Here is a 19,049-nt window from a genome sequence, read left to right as displayed (position 1 = left end):
TTTTTTTCTTTTTTTACAATTAGTGTTACAAGTGTGCTGGTGTTAGAATGGCAAAGTGAAATGCATTTGTAGCTATTGAATTCTGCCTGCTTTCGCTCTGATTGATCTTCGGGCATATCTCATGCCCCCAAGCAACATGAAGGCAGGACAGGTACAGTTGGAAAGGGAATAATGTCCGCTTGCCAACAATACCTTTCCCTAGTGGATAACTGCTTGGGAAGGAGTTGTTTCTTTCTGTAATAGTGGTTACATTATTATGTGGTTTATTCATGGGCAAATTATGTGGATGAAGAGTTCTGCAATGAGTGTGTAATTATTTGTAATAGTATTTTAGGTGAGACACTTAGTAAATATTAATTTGATTAAACTATTTTTTAAAGGGAAAGAAGCAATGGGTTTGTGCCATTAGATGATGTCATCAATGATGGCTGCAGTTTCCCAAAATGTATCAGTACTCCTGCAGGTCCTTGTGCACCTAGTTTGGCAACTGTAAGCCTAAATGGATCAGAGGCATAAAGATTATTTATGCTTCAAAACAGCGAGTTATACTGTTCATTTATTATCTAAGCAGCTACTGTTGCTAAATATTTACTAACGATGCAGCTCAGTTCACTTTAATTACCTCCTTCAGTTTAATGGTGGCAAACAAACGTGGGGAAGTAGACAATGGCAATTTGGCATTTTTCATTCTTCTTTAATATCAGGTCAAATTTGGAGAAAGGTAAATTAAATCTCACCTCCTGTGAACGTTAATGTTGCTCATTCACCTGTATTTCTTTTTTTGTTCCCCTTCCTCTTTTTGTAGGGAAGGCTCAATGGAAGAATCTATCATCCGTGTGGGCTTTGTTACTTACAACAAAGTGCTTCACTTTTACAACGTAAAAAGCTCACTTGCTCAGCCACAGATGATGGTCGTGTCAGACGTGTCTGACATGTTTCTGCCACTTCTTGATGGATTCCTGGTGAACAGTAAAGAATCAAGGGCCGTCATCATCAGGTACTTGGAAGTTGAGAATACCTTTTGTCACACTCAGATTTCTGTGAAAGCATGATGATAGATTTTATGCCACAAAACAGTGGTTAACTGTAATAGGGTTTTCTTTGAAGAGGTAAGAGCATTTTAAAGAATGTGGCATGATGCTTAGTTTGACAGAGTTACATCATGACTGTATAGTGTGCTACTGCCCCTTGTGTGACTTTGTAGTAATAATGCTTGGTCTGGGAATGATTACAAAAAATTAAATCTGAATTTGCAATCCAAAATAAGCATCTTTATCAGGCGTATTGTGTGGAGCAGTTGGGTTTTTATGTGTGAGCATCTGAAGTGAGCCACAAATGTTCTGCGGGTGGTTTGTTGCTACATCTAGCTGCCTAAGTGTCACAGATATAGGTGTTGAATTGTCTTATGTTGAGCTTGTCACACCTTCCCCAGTGTACCTGTACACCACTTGTAGGGCAAATTGCAACTGAAGTGACTTACATGGTTGACTTTTGATGCGTGAATACAGTCCAGTTCATCTTAAAGTTGATGTTTCCTTGCCTTTTTGTCATCTAGAAGACTTTCTGGTACTGTTCCCTAGACAAGCAATTAGCACTCATCTCCTTTGAGCTCCAGGCAGGCCACTCACCACTGCAAGCAACTCAGACTGCCACCTTTCATCTCTTATACAGGCCTCCTGCGCAGAACAATTTTATTAATGAATTCTCAGGTTTCCTAACCAGCCCATCAATCTGACATGCTCACTCCCTCTTGCTTGAATTTGGTCTCTCAGACAGGACAAACTCAAAGAAAACAAAAGGCTTCCTCCTCAAATTGGAAGCCACTCTTGACATGGTATAGCTTGTCTCACTGCCAACACTCTTCAAAAGCCACATCCTTGACCTTGTTTTCTCAAACTCATCCACAATACAATGCACACCACATTTATCCCTGGACTGAACAAGTGCTTTGCCATCCCCTTCTCCCTGCTCAGCATCCCATCAACAAAACACAGCCTTCCCAACAGAGAAGACAAACCATCAGATCCTTTTAAGACTTCTCCATAGCTAACCTTACACTTGAACTTGTCGCTCATCCTATCAGCTCCACGTCTGATAGGAACGTAAAAAACTCACTTGCTCAGCTACAGATGATGATCATGTCAGACGTGTCTGACAAGTTTCTGCCACTGCTTGATGGATTCCAGGTGAACAGTAAAGAAGCAAGGGCCAACATAGTCACGTACTTCGAAGTTGTGAATACCCTTTGTCACACTCTGAGATTTCTGTGTAAGCGAGATGATACATTTTATGCCACAAAATAGTTGTTACCTGTAATAGTGTTTTCTTTGAAAGGTTTGGGACATTTTAAAGGATACAGCATGATGCTCCACATCTGATGCGAATGCTCTTATAAAAAAAAACAACAAAAAAACAAAAAACCCTTCAACTCTTTTATGAAGAAACTGCGACTATCACACTCCCATAGGACGTGCTAGTCCTATGCTGCTCCCTTTTACTCTAAAGACTTTGCAAACAATAAACGATCAATCTTCAGACAAGAGGGAAATGGAGGACAACAGAACTATCAATGATAGCTCATGATAATGAAGTTGCTCAACGAAACACGCAGACATCTTATCCGAACAGCCACATCCAAGTACTATACCAACACTATCAGTGATGCCACCAACAGAAGCAGAGTACTTTTCAAGACCGTAACACATTGTATAACCCCCATTCCTCACTTCTCAGAAACGTACAATGCCATCAGCCATTTCAGTGAAAAAATACAGAAGATCGGACAGTGCATTTATGGTTCTAAGCCTGCTTCATATCTTACAGCCCCCTTTTGTCAAATCCTGTAATGTTCCACCTTCAAAGCCCAGCTTCTTCCATATCTGGCAAAAATACTCAACTCCCTGAGAGCCAGTTCTTTGGCTATCTTACATTCAGCCTTCATTAAAGATCTGTGAACACATGCTCAACATTGTCAATGCCTCCCTCAGTCAGTCCTCTTCCTAGAATCTCTTAAGACAGGCTATGTATCATCCCACTCCTAACAATAACTAAACTAGACCCTGATGACCTTTCCAACTTCAGCCCATTACTCATCTACTGTTCATCTGTAAGATCTTTTCCAAAGCAGTCCGTTTTCAGCTATCTCCTGCATGATTACCAGTCTAGCTTCAAATCACTCTGCAGCACAGATACTGCTACCTAACACATCCTAGGCGATGCCTTCCTAACCACAGATGAACCTTGCCTAGAGATATTGCTTGGCCTCTCGGCTGCCTTTGACACAGTCGACCATCCTGCCCTCATACAAACCCCCAAGACTAATGAAATGTAACTGTTCCTCCTCCTACCTTTCCAACCAATACATATTTAAAGAAAATCAAACCGTTTCTACCCAAAAGTGGACCTAGGAACCGTGGCCAAGCTTTCATACTCTGGTTGCGCCATGGCCTCCTAGACTCCACAGAAGGGAATACTACACACCACAGCACTTTTTATCCAGTGCCTGAAAACGTATGAGCTCATCACCCAGTTCCTGATGAAACTACATTGGCTGACCTTGCTGGCCTGCCTCATCTTCAAAACCAGCTGCATTGTGTGCAAAGCCATCACAGCTAGCATGCCTGCCTACCTTGCAGACAAGCTCCCCATCCCAGAAGGTTCTTCTCACACCCAAGACCAGGACAGCATGAGATTTCAACCGAAAAAGTTTAGGGAAAAAAGAAAGAAAATAAAAGCAAGGCAGCAGGCCTTTTCCATTTATTAACTCAGGATCTGGAGCACCATTGCTGTGTCCAGTAACCCCTACCAGAACTTCCCATCCACCCTATGCTGCTCCATTTTAGGAAAGAGTTGAAGATGCTCTTCTTTAAAGAATACTACATCACAATGCATCACTGTACATGTAGGAGCTACCTCACCAATCACTCATTGACTTTGTGCTTGCCTTTGACCCTGTACAGCATTTTGTTGCCTCTCATCAGATTGTGCTATAGAAATACCACATACATACATGCAGCTGTGCATCAGAGTATCCTCACTGATAATAATAAGCACAGAATGTTCCCGCCTTTGTGCCCAAACCTAGAACACTTTATTCTGAATAGAGCATAATCCATCTGTAATTGGAGGTAGGCACCTCAGTGTTCCATAGTCTGGTGATGCCTTCGTAATTCCAAAGAAAAGTCTAGCTTTTATTCCATTTTTCTTGTGTAGAGAAAAATGCCTTAATAGCTCTAAGACTTCATTGCAGCACCTATTTGAAAGCAATGTGCCACACTATTGAAAATAACTTCTAATCAACACTTAGACAGAGTAAAATGAAGAAAAGGGTGTCTTTCATGTTAAAAGTGCAGAAAACTACACAGTTGCATTCAGCAGAGTGCCTTTTAGAGCATGCAGTGTACTGGTAGTTATTCTCACAATCCAAATATTTTTTCCGGCATGTGCCAAGAGGAATTCAGAACTAACTTGGTTTCAGTACCTAATTTTTCTTCAGGATTGAAGATTTTTGACTTTTCGTTTAACATCTTTAAAATCTGACATTATTTTTTCACTGCTTTTTTCATCTGATTGGAAATTTTTCACCAAAATGCTATCTTGTTGTAAAGTATAAAAGTAAAAAAGCTTCCTCTGACCCACCTGCTGTTAGTGTGGTCTATCTACTAGCCACACGCTCAGGATGAAGCTCACATTTTGTCAAAAAGTGACAGAAAAAATGCAGGTTCCAAGCTTTTGTGCTTTGGTTATCTCAAGGCAGTTCTCACTTGGGGATGCCTTTCGGTTCAACTGGAGTTCGACTCCAGTATGCCTTCCCACCTCTACCTCTCCTGTCCACAGTTCTGAAGATGATTGGGAATATCCGAGTCATCCTTCTGGCTCTGTATTGGGCAAGGAAAGTGTGAACTTCTGACCATGAGTATTTGTTCTCTGATCCAGCTGCCCCTTCAGGATGTCCTCAGGTTGCAACAGCAGGGCAGGGTCTTACACCTGACCTTGAACAACTTAAACCTCCTTGCTTGGAGACTGAGTGGCAACAGTTGACTACCTTGATCTCTCTCCTGAGGTAGTGAATGTCATTTCGGCAGCCAGACATCGCTTCTCTAAAACCATTTATGTAGAATGCTAGGGGAAGTTTGTTGTTTGCCGTTCTTCTTAGCGTTTCCAACCCTTACAAGCCAAATCCACTGATATGATGCATTTTCTTAGGCAGCTGATACACATGTTCACGGATTCTTGATGTGCCCCGCGAATGCACAATTGCGTTCTGAGGCTGCTTACATTGAACACCATATTCATCAGATTGATCATTTAAGCTTGTTCCGTGAGTGAACTGCAAGCACTTTCTGTCCAGCAACCATACACTACCTTCTTTCGCGAAAAGCTAGTGCTAAGGACTAAGACAAAGTTGCTCCCAGCAGTTGTAACTCCTTTCCACACTGGGCAGGCTATCCCTCTACTCCATCGATGGAGAAAAAGATACTCCATTTCCTAGACCGTTCAAAAGCTCTAAGCTTTTACATTAATTGTACCAATGTCCATCAAGTGGACAATCAGCTCTTTATGGGGTTCTGTTGGGCAAGGAGGGGAAGGTAGTCCACAAACTAACCATCTCTATTTGAGTTGAACCTTATCTAAAGATCTGCTATGGCCCAACAAAAAAAACAGACTCTGGAAGCACAACATGCTCATCCCACCAGAGCAAAGAACTGCTACCAGAAAGTTTTACCGCTCAGACAGCAGTAGCAAAAGCAGAGGTACCGCCATCATAGAGACAGACAAAATCTTGTTCACAGTCAGAACACAAGAGCCCACTCTCGCTCTTCCGTTGTATCTGACCATCTGGTAGAGAAGTTCATAACTACCGACTAATCTGTCTTGATGATCCTTCAGGACAGATGTACCTCCAGTTGAACGCTCATCCTCACCAGTACCTCCAAAGCCAGCGCTGAATCATTTGCTGCAATTAAGAAATAGGTAAAACCTCTACTTCATAGAACAAACAACAGAACCCATTCCTCCTCCTCATAAAGGAAACAAATTTATTACAAATATTTTTTGGTTCCCAAGAAGGTTCCCAAGAAAGTCCCCAGAGGAGGGATTAGGTCAGCCCTCGGCCTAAGACAGGCCAACAAGTGGATCAAAAACAAAAGTCCAGAATGTTAGTTCTGCACCAGATATATTCCAACCTATGAGGGGAGATGTATGTGTTCGGCGGACCTACATGATGCTTGACCTATCAATGGGAGTGAAGCACAGAAACTTTCTAAGAGTCATAATGAGCAACACATGTTATTAGTACAGAGTTCTACCTTATTGCCTCGCATCTGTCCCGAGGACGTTCGACACATGCATGATGGTGGGGGCAGCTCAGCTCTGACAGAGATCTACATCTGTCCCTACCTAGACAATGGATTGGGAAAATGCGCACTGTCTGCTCATGATACGCAGTTGGCCTTTAGTACCACTTCCAGCTCATTATAACTTAGAATTAAGACTAGTCTTTCTTATAAACCTTGAGAAATCAACATCTCTAGGACAAATTCTAGACCACCTGGGAGTTACTGTAGACTCTTGAAAAGGAAATGTGTCTCATTCAAACGAAGGTTTGTGTACTAGTTTGCAGAAATGCAACACATTGCTGCAAACACTGCATCCAACAGCTTGACTGCTTTTTATGCCGGTTTGGGATCTGTTACCTGGTAAATATTTCTAGTGACCAGTGCACATCTTCATATGAGGCTGTATACCAGTACCTAGAAGATCAAAGTTCTTTATGGAAAGACAGTTGGGAAGACAAGTAAAAGTAAATTCTCACAAGTTAAACAGTCTCTATCATTGTGGTGTAAAATAAGTAATCCCTTAAAGGAAATTCCTTTCCATCATGATCTTCCTAACCAAATTATTTTGACTGAAGGTTCTCTGATAAGATGGGGTTTGTCATCTGCAAGATTTCAGTGTGAAAGAATGTGGTCAGACACAGCAACTTTACCACATTAATGTCCTAGGACTGAATGCAATTCATCTGGCCTTGAGGGCTTTCCCTCCATTACTGACTTTGAACTTTGATCTTGTTACAAACTGGCAATACTACAACTATGCACTATCTCAACAAGGAAAGTGGCACCAGATCATGAACACTGTGTAGGAGGCTGGTCTGGTTTGTTGTGGGTACCTAAGGACCTTATACCAGGTCCAGTTATCCCTTATTAGTTAAATGTAGGTAGTGTCTAGAGGTAGCTGTAGGCAGAGCAGCCAAGGCTGAACTATGAGACATGCAAAGTTCTTGTAGTCACACAGTACTCACACATAAGAAAGACAATACTCAGTGTTACCAAAAATAAAGGTACTTTATTTTACTGACACAAGGCCAAAAATATCTTAGAGGCAATACTCCTTCTGGAGGTAAGTATTATACACAATATATACTCTAGACACCAAAATAAGGTAAGTAATTAGACATAGGAAAGTGAAAACAATAGGAAATGTTAAAGAATGCAATGGGAGAAAATAGGTCTAGGGGCAACACAAACCATTTACTAAGAAAGTGGAATGCAAATCACGAATTCCCCCCTAGACAAGTGTAGTGTGTAGAGAATCACTGGGAGACTAAGAATACAGTAAAGGTAAGTAAATTACCCCACCCCAGAGCCCAGGAAAGTACTGCAAGTTTCCTGAGGACACACTCCAAGTCGTGATTAGGGTTATTGCAAGAACCAAGCAACACTGCAAACAACAAATGGTGGATTCCTGGACCTGAAGACCTGCAAAGGAATGAGACCACGTCTAGAAGTCGAAAGAAGTTCCAGGAAGGACAGGAGCCCCTCCCAACCCAGAAGAGGGTGCAAAAGAAGAGTCCCAGGTTGGACGAAGGCTGCAGAAATGCACCCAAGTAAGATATCAGCAGGTTCCTGCGTGATGCACTGGATGTCCCACGGAGAGAAGTTGGATGCAGGCGAGTTTTGGCGCTGGATTCCTTCAACAAGCCTTTGTTCCGGCAAAGTCGTGATTGGCGTCAGTGGTGCTACCTGGACCCAGGAGGGACTTGGGGCCTCAACTCTGTGTGAGGAGGAAGAGGGGGGGCTCTCTGCACTTTAGAGAGCCCTGAGAACACCAGATAACACCCACAGGAGTCCCAGGACACAGGGACAAAGGAGGTGCAAAATGCGGTTGGTGCAGCACTACAAAGGAAGGTCCCACGCTGCCGGAGGTCAAATCAGCGAGATGAGCTTTGCAGGATAGAGTGCTGGGGACCTGGGCCAGGCTGTGCACAAAGGAATTTTGCAAATAGTTCACAGAGGCCTCAGGAGGTGAAGAAGACAGTGCACAGGACAGTCTGTGTCAAAGGGGTCAACACCCTGTGTTCCAAGGAGCACGCTCATCACCAGGAGAGGAGTCCAAGAGAACCGGTAATCGACTTCTGGTGCAGGGTGAAGACTGGGAGCCCCTGGAGCGTGCACACCATGGAAACTGTTGCTGTTGCTGTCTGGAGCTGAAGTTGCAGAGAAAAATTACCCTTCTGGATACTTTGTTGCTCAGTGGTTCTTGGAGCAGTCTACGGTTAATCCGAGGTCAGATGATGAAATAGTAGTTGAAGAGGCTTCCTGCTGGAAACTTTCAAGTAGAATCTGAAGAGAACCCACAGGAGAGACCCTAAATAGCCCTGAGAGGGGGATTGTCTACCTTATCAGGTATGGACCTATCAGGAGGGGTCTCTGACGTCACCTGCTGGCACTGGCCACTCAGAGGCCTCCAGAGTGTCCCCACACCTTAGAGAACAAGATGGCTGAAGTTTGGGACACACTGGAGGAGCTCTGGGCACCACCCCTGGGGTGGTGATGGACAGGGGAGTGGTCACTCCCCTTTCCTTTGTCCAGTTTCCCACCAGAGCAGGGACTGGGGGTCCCTGAACCAGTGTAGACTGGCTAATGCAAGGGGGGCACCATCTGTGCCCTTCAAAGCGTTTCCGGAGGCTGGGGGAGGCTAGCCCTCCCCAGCCTATAATACCTATTTCCAAAGGGTGCGGGTGTAACACCCTCCTCCCAAAGGAAATGCTTTGTTCTGCCTTCCTGGTAATGAGCTGCTCAGACCCCAGGAGGGCAGAACCCTGTCTGTGAGGTGGCAGCAACTGTAGCTGCATTGCAAACCTCAAAAGAGCTGGTTTGGCAGTACTGAGGGTCCATGGCGGAGCCCCCAGGATGCATGGAATTGGCTCCCCAATGCCAGATTTGGAATGGGGGGGACAATTCCATGATCTTAGACACCTTACATGGCCATATTCAGAGTTACCATTGTGAAGCTACAGATAGGTATTGACCTATATACAATGCACGCGTGCAATGGCGTCCCGCACTCACAAAGTTCCAGGAAGTGGCCCTGAACTATGTGGGGGCACCTTTACTACTGCAAGGGTGCCCTCATATTCAGTAACTTTGCACCTAGCCTTCATTAAATGAAGGCTAGACATATAGGTGACTTATAAGTTACTTAAGTGCAGTGAAAATGGCTGTGAAATTGTGTGCACTATTTCACGCAGGCTGCAGTGGCAGTCCTGTGAAACGGTTTGTCTGAGCTTCTTTTTTTTATTTTTATTTTATTTATTGCAGGTGGAATTACATTGCGTATATCAATTGATCATAATCCTGAGTCATAAGTCAAACTGTGATCCTATTACACTTGCTATAAACCATTGATAAATATACTTCAATACTACCCACTACCCGCATCTCAATACTATCTCAAAACAACCCCCCGAATAAAAATCTTACAACTTAATCTCTCCCCCCCCCACACCTAAGCCTACTTCAAATTACTCAACTTCCCCCATATCCCTTGGTACCTCCGCATTGCTCTGACGTGCTAAGCATACTATTTTTCTTTTGCCCGTGTTGCCTCCATCTTTGCCTCATACGTAGGGGGCACTGGTGTTTTCCACGCCTGGAGAATCAGTGATTTGGCTATCAAAGTACCCGCAAATATTATTTGTCTAGAGAAGATGGACAGTTATGTATTTTGCGTAAAACCCCATAATGCCACTAATGGGCTGGGGGCTAACTCGTATGCTATCATGGTATTAATCTTTTGAAAGATCTTCTCCCAGTAACCCGCCAGATGTATACATGAAAAGCACATATGGTCCCAATCCCCCTGGGTTTTTTGGCAACATGGACACCGATCTGTTGCTGCCGGGTGCATTTCCTTTACTCTAGCAGGGGTGTAATAAAGCAACCATTTGGAGTACAGATCAATCTTTTTTAAATGTGCACCTCTAAGTACTTTTTGAGACACCTCATTGTGCTTTTGCCGCTGCTGTAACCGTATTTTACACCCTGTAATATTTTCTACTCTGACCAAGAATTGGGAAATTGCCTTAGTTGCGTGCCCACCTTGGAGTGTCTTGTACCATCTGCCAATACCTATTTGATTATCGTAAAAAGCCTGTCCTATAACTTTATTAGGGCCATCTCTTACTTTTTCTATTGAGTGTAGGATATGTTGGATTTGACAGTAAGAGAATCCTAAGCTTACTGGACTGTCCCTTTTTCCCATTATTCACTGTGCCCATGTTTTGATATGATCCCCTATATAAAAATCCGCTAGAGTCTTAATCCCTATCTCTTCCCATTTCTGAATACTTCTTTGATTAAGTTCTAGGCCTACCATCCATACATCCCTAACTCGGATTAGCCAGTGGATTTTAGAGATTTGATATTTTGCCTGTATTTGTAATATACTGAACTGAATCATTCCTGGTAATTTATATCTTACTTGTTTTGGTAGGCAGGAAAATTTAAGAAATCGTGAAAGCTGCATGTTTGTCTCTGCCAACATCTGACTAAGGTAGACATAAAAATGTGGCCTTTGTGCCGCTCTTGAAGCCCAATCCAATATTGTAGCTTCATAATAAGTTCGGATGTCGGGGAGTGCCAGCCCCCCCATCTTTCACTGCAAAAGTTAACTTCTCTAGCTGTAAGCGAGGTTGCTTGTAGTTCCATATGAATCGTCTTATTAATTAGTCTAGCGCGTGGATTTATTTTTTATTTTTTAGGAACTCTCAAAACTATGCTACAAAAAAGAAATAATAACAAAGGGAGAATCATCATATTTACCAATGCGGTCCTTCCTATAATCGTGCTACAAAAAAGAAATAATAACAAAGGGAGAATCATCATATTTACCAATGCGGTCCTTCCTATAATCGTCTTAGTAGATTTGTGCCAATCCAAAAGTAATCCTTGGGTCTTTTTAAACACCCTTGTGTAATTTAGCTGAAGCAAGTCAGCTGAATTCCTTGACACATATATGCCTAAATATCTGATGGAACTAAAAGATGCAGATGCTACCCGAATATCTTTTGGCAGGACTGATAATCCTGCTTTATGCAAGAGAGCCTATGATTTAGCTTAATTGATTTTATAACCTCCCTCCCCCCCCCCCCCCCAAAGTCTGAAAAAGCCTTGATCTTTGAAAAAGCTCTGTCGATATTATGTGGATCCACGCAAAGATATAGAATCATATAATCGGCGAATAGCTTCACCTTAGGTGCTGAATGTAGTGGGGCCTGTATATGTTGATCCTGACGAATCATCGCAGCCAAAGGCTCATTAAAAAGTGCAAACAGCACTGTAGACAGAGGACAGCCCTGCCGCGTGCCCCCCAATATCTGTACAAGTCCTGCTATTTGTCTGTTTACCAAGACCTTGGCTTGGGCCCTGGTGCATAACCTACGTAGAATCTGGATAAACTTCCCTGGGAAGCCAAACTTGCCTAAAACCATAAACAGTGCTTCCCATTGCACTAAATCGAATGCTTTTTCAGCATCGAGCATTATGATCGCCGCTGGATGTTGATTGTGAGATAAATAGTCTATTGCCTGCACCAAGAAGCTAGTGTTAGTGGAGAGTAACCTCCCTGGTAAAAATCTGCATTGGTCCTTATGTATCAATCTTTGCACCACCTGAGCCGTACGGACCGCAAGTATCTTGGTGAATAATTTATAGTCTTGATTTAAGAGACTAATTGGATGATAAGAACACAGGTATTCCGGTGATTTATCTTTTTTGATAAAACTAACCACTACAGCTCTTGAGAATTCAGCAGGGACCTCAGCTCCTTCTAATATTTCATTAAATAAATCTAGTAATATATTAGCGATTTGACCCTCTAGTATTTTGTAAACCTCTGCTGGGAGGCCATCTTCTCCTGGAGCCTTTCCATTAGGAGCTCCCCTTATAACTTCCACTACTTCTTTGAGAGTAATAGGGGATGTTTAAATATTCTGTGCCACTGAATCTAAATACTGTTTAATTTGTAAGTTATTCACTTGCATCGTTTCGGTATATAACTTACGATAGTGCGAGAGCTTTTTCCATCTCTTTAGACTGGCTAATCATTATAGCCAGCTCCTCATCAAAGATCGTTCTTATTAAATTAGCATTAGATCTCTTTTTAACTGACCAGGCCAAATATCTACCAGCATGTTCGCTTTCTTCATATTGCCTCTGAAAACATGTATGTCTATTAAGTATCTCCTGAGACAGATAGAAATCCCTTAATTTGGCCTGAGCCCTGCCCAGTATTGACTCAGTCTCCGGGCTGGGTAGTGATTGATTTCTTTTTATCGCCTGCTCTAGCTCTCTTTGAAGTCGATTGCTCTTTTCGTGAGCTACTTTCCCTAAGTGAGCCTTAAAGGAAATTGCCTCCCCTCGTACATAAGCTTTAGTGGCTCCCCAAATATTAAAAAGAGAGGCTGTCTTCTTGTTCACCTCTAAGAATTCAGTGACCAATGCTTTGAGATTAGCTACCCAGCCTTTGTCTGCCAAGAGAGATCTTTCTAATCGCCATTGCGGGGGACTGTTGATTGTCGAATTCGCTAATAGTAACCTAGGGAACAGAATGATCAGAAAAAGAGTTTGAGTATCCCTGACCTCTGCCACTTCAGTGCAAATGAAATTAGGATATAGTCGATTCTTGATGTAGTATTATACCTTTTTGAATAGCATGTAAATTCTTTCTCCTTTGGATGGTCGGCCACACATCTACTAAAGCTAAATCTGACATCAATTACGAAAGCATTTGGTAGGCTCTTGGTTTATTCTGTGTTTTGTTCCTCCGTGATGTATCCCATTGAATATTGGGTATAATGTTAAAGTCACCTCCAATCATAAAATAACCTGGAGTAAAGATAAATGAGTCTATAAAGCCTGCAATGACCATGCATCATCCTGGACCATAAAGGCTTACAAAATGGATCAGTTTGTCGGCCACCATAACAGTAACTACTATCCATCTTGCCTGCAGGTCTCTTAAAAACTGCCTTAATCTTCCCTGCAAATTTTCTAGAGAACAGTATTCCTACACCTCATACTGCGGCGTCAGAAGACGCAAAGAAAGAATAAGCGATATACACAGGGAGTTTAGGAAGCTTGCTTTTGGCCTTCAAATGAGTCTCCTGCAAGATGGTGACTTGTACCTGGGATGCCACCAGCCAGTTAAGAACCACATGTAGTTTGGCATTATTAGCAGCCCCATTTAGATTACATGAAGCTACTCTTAACTTGTACCCAGTCATTCCTTGGTATTCTACCCCATTGCCTCGCAAGGGAATTGTAGTATAGTAGCATTCTTGCTTACGCCCTCCTTCTGTACCTTGTCCTTAGGTAAAGGATATAGCGGACTGGTCTCCACCTGCATTTTTAGATCTAACTCCCCCCTGTGTTTCCCCCTCCTATGCCCACCCCCACCAATCTGCAACTGGATCTCTTGCCGAGTTTTTACCTCCACCCTGTGAACCTGCCCCTCCCCCCCCCCCAGCCCTCCCCCTTATACTTGTTGAGGCACTTTCCCATCCTGGCCCCTCCCTCCCTGGTGACCCCCCCTGCCCCCCCAAATATCCCAGAATTGAGTGCACTGACTTGGCATTCTCCGGCGGATGGAAGCGTACCAAAAAAAAACAGAACGTATACCAGAGCATTGAAGAATATGTACAGAAAATCTTATACATCCCCTATTTTCCTGCCTACTCCTCTTCCTCCTCATGCCTTGTTTCCCAGATTACCTTTGCTTGTCTTATCATCGCTTGATCCACACCCCCCCCCTTCCTCGCCCTCTATATTTATATATAATTTCAAAGAACTTAAAAAATCTTTTGCATCCTGAACCCGCTGAAAAATATGCATTTGACTGTTACAGAGAACTTTCAGTTTAGCTAATTGAACAATCCCAGCTGGTGCCCCAAGCTTTTTAAAGTCATCAATCAGTCCCACAAATTTGCGTCGCTGTTTAGCCGCTGTGGCCGACATATCTGAAAACACACGAAAGCTGAATAAATCTCCTGTCTTAAAATTCCTTCTTTTGATCGCCTGCGAGAGGATTTGCTATTTGTTCCTAAATTCCCCAAAGTTAACTAATATAGTACAAGGGTATTTTGAGTTTGTGCTGCATGTAAAAGCAACCCTATGTGCTCGCATTATTGAAAGAACTGCATCAGTCTTGGCTGTATCCGGGAGAATAGAGTTGCGAATGAGATCTGAAACTATCTTGGTAACTGAAGACGCTGCCTCCAAATCCTCCGGGATCCCTACAAACCTAAGATTCGAGCGTTGTGATTTATTTTCTGATTCATCTAGCTTGATCTGAAGCTCTTCTAGTTCTGATTAGATCCGTGGTATGATCGACCCAGATTGATTTCCCAAATCCTCAAGATCTCATACTCTGTTTGATCTTGGTTAATCTTGTAGTGAGGTGGGTGAAGTGAGTGTTCAGCTGACTAAGCTGATGCTTAGTCTCCTTGTGAGCCTTCTCCTGAGATAGCTTGATTGCCCTCAACTCTACTAAAATCTGTCCCATCAACTCTTCCATTGAGCTCGTATGTAAAAGGTTGAATGTTGAGGTGCGGCTAGAGCTAGAAATGGTGGGAATTAGATCTCTGTCAGCTTCAGCAATTGGTAATGCTGGTCAGGTACAGAACCATAGTTGTGTACAATAATGCTGGAAGTGGTTGTGGCCGAACATATGGGACTAACCAGCGCGCCCCTTTCGCCTCCCAGAGAAATCGAAGCTTGCCCAGGTTCTTTAGCATTGTCTTTTACCGCTGCCTTTGGATTGGCATGATCGCTGATTACTGAGAACAAAGGATAAATAGTCCTTTCCTTTTGTTGCGAACTGCCATCCTGGGCCATATGAGGGATATTATCAGAGGCGATGAGGCTGCCTGAGGACGTAATTGCATTAGTTAAGGGGGGATGAGTTGGTACTTCTGGTACTTGTGCTGCGCGAACTGGCAATTGTGGATGAACTTCTCCCAAATTGAGTCTCAAAGGCTCAGCAGGGAATGGTTGAAGGGGGATAAGACCTGTGAAGCGTCCTGTTCTGCTGCAGAATCTCTCCGTACCTCTCCTAGGAACCTTTGCCCAGAACCTGACCTTTGTCTGCTTGAGGCCAGAGTTAGTCTTTGCTTTGGGACCCTTCACATGTTTTCCCATCATTTAGGCCTGCTTGTAATCGCCCGCGGGAAGGGCTAAAAAAAAACAGTTGTGGGGGTTTTTTTTCCCCCCTTTTTCTTTCTCCCCTTTCTTCTCCCCCTTACCCTTTCCTTCTTCCTGCTTGATCAAGCTACAGAAAGTAATGCCTTAAGAAGTACCATTTTCACATTGTTCATACTGTTTTTTTTTCCCCAGCAGATAAAGTTTAATATGTCATCAATATTGCGCTGTAACTCTTATGTTCCCCGTATTTTACTGATCTTAAATTTCCCTGGCAGAATTGTTTTGTGGTGAGACACGATGGATGGGTATCCTCTGCTCTAATTGAATTTCTCTTTACCAAAACAAGTGTTCGTCCAGCGCCGTTCTCGCGACACAGGAGGTCCTGGAAACTTTTCACTGCCGCTGTTTCTGTTGCCCACCACTCTGCTTGTGATTAAGCTGCCCTGGAAACGCGGGGATGATGAGGCTGCTTATCCTCTTGTGCCGTTCTGGTAAGTTTTTCCCGCCTAATACCAGTGCGGGGTGTAAAACAAACAACCAACCGTCGTTCCTTCTCAGCACTCTGTTGTGCCTGTGCTTATAGCGCTCCAGCAGGGAGAGGGCTATGGCGCTCCCCGCAGCTCTAGTGCCAGTGCGGGACGCAAGTAAACAAACGTCCTCGGCACTCCACACCGCAGGTATGGCAACTTGTGTCCCTCCTCTGACAATCAACTTGTTCCTCCTCGATGAGGAGGTACAACAACGTGTGACAAGACTTGTTTCGAAGGGGTTTCGAGGGTGCTTGTGCCACTCCAGCAGCCCAGTCGCTCCTCTAACAACCAGGCCCTCCTGCGGGCGGGGGGGGGGTCACTATGGCGCTCACTTGCTGCTTCAGTGCAAATGTCGTTCCTCCTCGGCTCCCAGCACAGCATAACGCGAGTCGTGTCCCAACGATGAGGAGGTACAGCAGCTCGCGTCAAAAGGGTTTTAACGCAATCATTCACCCGTTCTGCTCCCCTTTGCCATCCTGCGAATCCCTCAGGCTCTCAGCTGCTGCAGAGGGGTGCCTGCTGAAGCAGGGAAGTGACTTTCACTCCACTCGAGTTTCCTTCGGTCCTTCTGGTGCAGGATGAAGACAGGCAGTCCTCAGAGCGTGCACAACCCAGAAACTGTTGCGGTTGCGGGCAGGAGCTGAAGTAACAGAGTTGTAGTAGCCTTCTTGGATACTTTGTTGCAGTTGTAGAGTTCCTTGAGCAGTTCTGCAGTTGATCTGATGGTAGAAGGTGAAGCAGAGATTGCAGAAGAGTCCTGCTGGAGTCTTGCAACACAGAATCTGAGGAAACCCCCAGAGGAAAGACCCTAAATAGCCCTGACAGGGGGGATTGGTCACCTAACCAGGTAGGCACCTATCAGGAGGGGTCTCTGACATCACCTGCTGGCACTGGCCACTCAGATGCTCCCAGGGGTCCTTGTCCATACTGAAAACAAGATGGCTGAACCCAGGGATACTCTAAAGGAGCTCTTGGCAACACCCCTGGGGTGGTGATGGACAGGGACGTGGTCACTCCCCTTTCCTTTGTCCAGTTTTGCGCCAGAGCAGGGACTGAGGGTCCCTGAACCAGTGTAGCCTGGATTATGCAAGGAGGGCACAGTTTGTGCACTTCAAAGCACTTCCAGAGGCTTTGGGAGGATACCCCTCCCATGCCTTTAACACCTCTTTCCAAAGGGAGAGGGTGTAACACCCCTGTCCCAAAGGAAATGCTTTGTTCTGCCTTCCTGGGATTGGGCTGCCCAAACCCCAGGAGGGCAGAAACCTGTCTGTGATGTGACAGCAGCTGAGGTTGCAGTGGAAACCTTGCCGAGCTGGTTTGGCAGTACTGGGGTCCATAGTGGAGCCCCCAGGGTGCATGATTTGCTCCCCCAGTACCAGAATCAGATTGGGGTACAATTTCACAATCTTAGACACCTTGCATGGCCATATTCAGGGTTACCATTGTGAAGCTACATATATGTATTGACCTATATGTAATGCACACTTAGAACGGCATCCCCACACTCACAAAGTCCGGGAAATTGGTCCTGGACAATGTGGGAGCATCTCTGCTAGTGCAGGGGTGCCCTCACACACAGTAACTTGCACCTAGCCTTCAGGAACTGAATGTTAGACATATAGGTGACTTATAAATTACTTGGTGCAGGGAAAATGGCTTTGAAATAGTGTTTACACTTTTTCACTTGGGGGGCTGCAATGGCAGTCCTGAAGAAGTGTTTGTATGAGCTCCTTATGGGTGGCAAAAGAAATGCAGCCCTTAAGAAGCTGCTGGAAACCCAGTGCCCTGGGTACCATATACTAGGGACTTATAAGGGGAGTCCATTGTGCCAATCTGGAGTGGAATATGGAGTCACTAGACTGTAGTGACAAATTTAGAAATGGAGGGAGCATGAGCCCTGGAGTTATGGTTAGTAGAACTGCAGTGACACAGTCAAGCTTACTGATAAGACAGTAAAACATACTGACCAATAGGCCACAAACTATGAGCACTGGGGTCCTGACTAGCAGGGTCCCAGCGAGACAGTAAAAAAACACTGACAAACAGGCAGAAATTTGGGGTAAAATGCCAAGAAAGATGGTACTTTCGTACACGCTATCATTGGAGTCTCAGGCAATTCGGTATTGGCTACAGACTAGAAACTTAACTACTCAAGTGATTGACCACCCAGGTCAGCAAAACTGTTAAGCAGATTTTCTAAGCAGATGCCTTGTAGACCACCACAAACAAGAACTGGACACTGGGATCTTGTTAGATACTTTTCAAGAAGGTGTAGTTTGTCTGACGTAAACTTATTTGTACAGTACAATATACCCAAAGCTCACATGGGAACTAGTGTCCTACTGAGCCGTGTCCTTTTGATCAACTTGTCAAAAAAGTTGACTTTATTGTGTCTGCAGCCCCACTGATTCCATCAATACTGCTCAAACTAGTTCTACTGAGAGAGTGGTGGTATCCAAATCTACCTCACTTATCTGTGAGACCCCTATGCAAACAGAACATTCTGTCAAGGATGCAAGGCTAAATCCATCACCCCGATTTACAGTGATTGAATTTGGGGGCATGGTGTCTTAAGTCATTCAATAGAGACAGTTGAACCTACCACAAGAATATATTAACTGTCTTAAGGAGGTTTATGCATCCTTCTACAAGGGCGTCTTATGTGTTTAAGTGGAAGAGGTTTGGCATTCCTTGTTTTCTTCATTTTGCCCCATTGTCGCATAGGCTCTCGTTATCCTAATGAGGCTGCTGGATTCGGGCGGCAGAATCAACTGAATTGTGGTGGCACTGAGGCAAATCCCACACCATGTGACAACTGTCGGCCTAATCCGGTTTTCTGACTAACTAGCAGCGCCTCACCTCACCCAAGAGCAGGGGTGATTTGTGGCAACCAGGCGCATGACAGGAATGACTTCTAAGGGAAATCTTGGTGGATCAGTTCTCGTCCTTTTCTCTCAGCTACATTAGTCTTACACATGCAAAGACAGACAGAGGCAGAGAATGGTTCAATAAGGTTTATTGAATTGGCTGCAAGCAA

The 19,049-nt window shown here is 44.1% G+C and overlaps 1 protein-coding gene across 2 annotated transcripts in view; it reads left to right on the top strand.

Moving 5' to 3' along the window:
* SEC24C (SEC24 homolog C, COPII coat complex component) overlaps positions 1-19,049 on the top strand; it is a 1,280,009-nt gene that overhangs the window by 511,060 nt on the left and 749,900 nt on the right. For both annotated transcript variants that reach the window (XM_069240542.1, XM_069240541.1), the window contains one exon: positions 806-997. In XM_069240542.1, the coding sequence (XP_069096643.1) occupies positions 806-997 (192 nt within the window). The remainder of the gene's footprint in view (positions 1-805; positions 998-19,049) is intronic.

This window comes from Pleurodeles waltl, chromosome 6, assembly GCF_031143425.1.
Source record: "Pleurodeles waltl isolate 20211129_DDA chromosome 6, aPleWal1.hap1.20221129, whole genome shotgun sequence".
Classification (NCBI taxonomy): domain Eukaryota; kingdom Metazoa; phylum Chordata; class Amphibia; order Caudata; family Salamandridae; genus Pleurodeles; species Pleurodeles waltl.
This window is presented reverse-complemented; position numbering and strand designations above follow the sequence as displayed.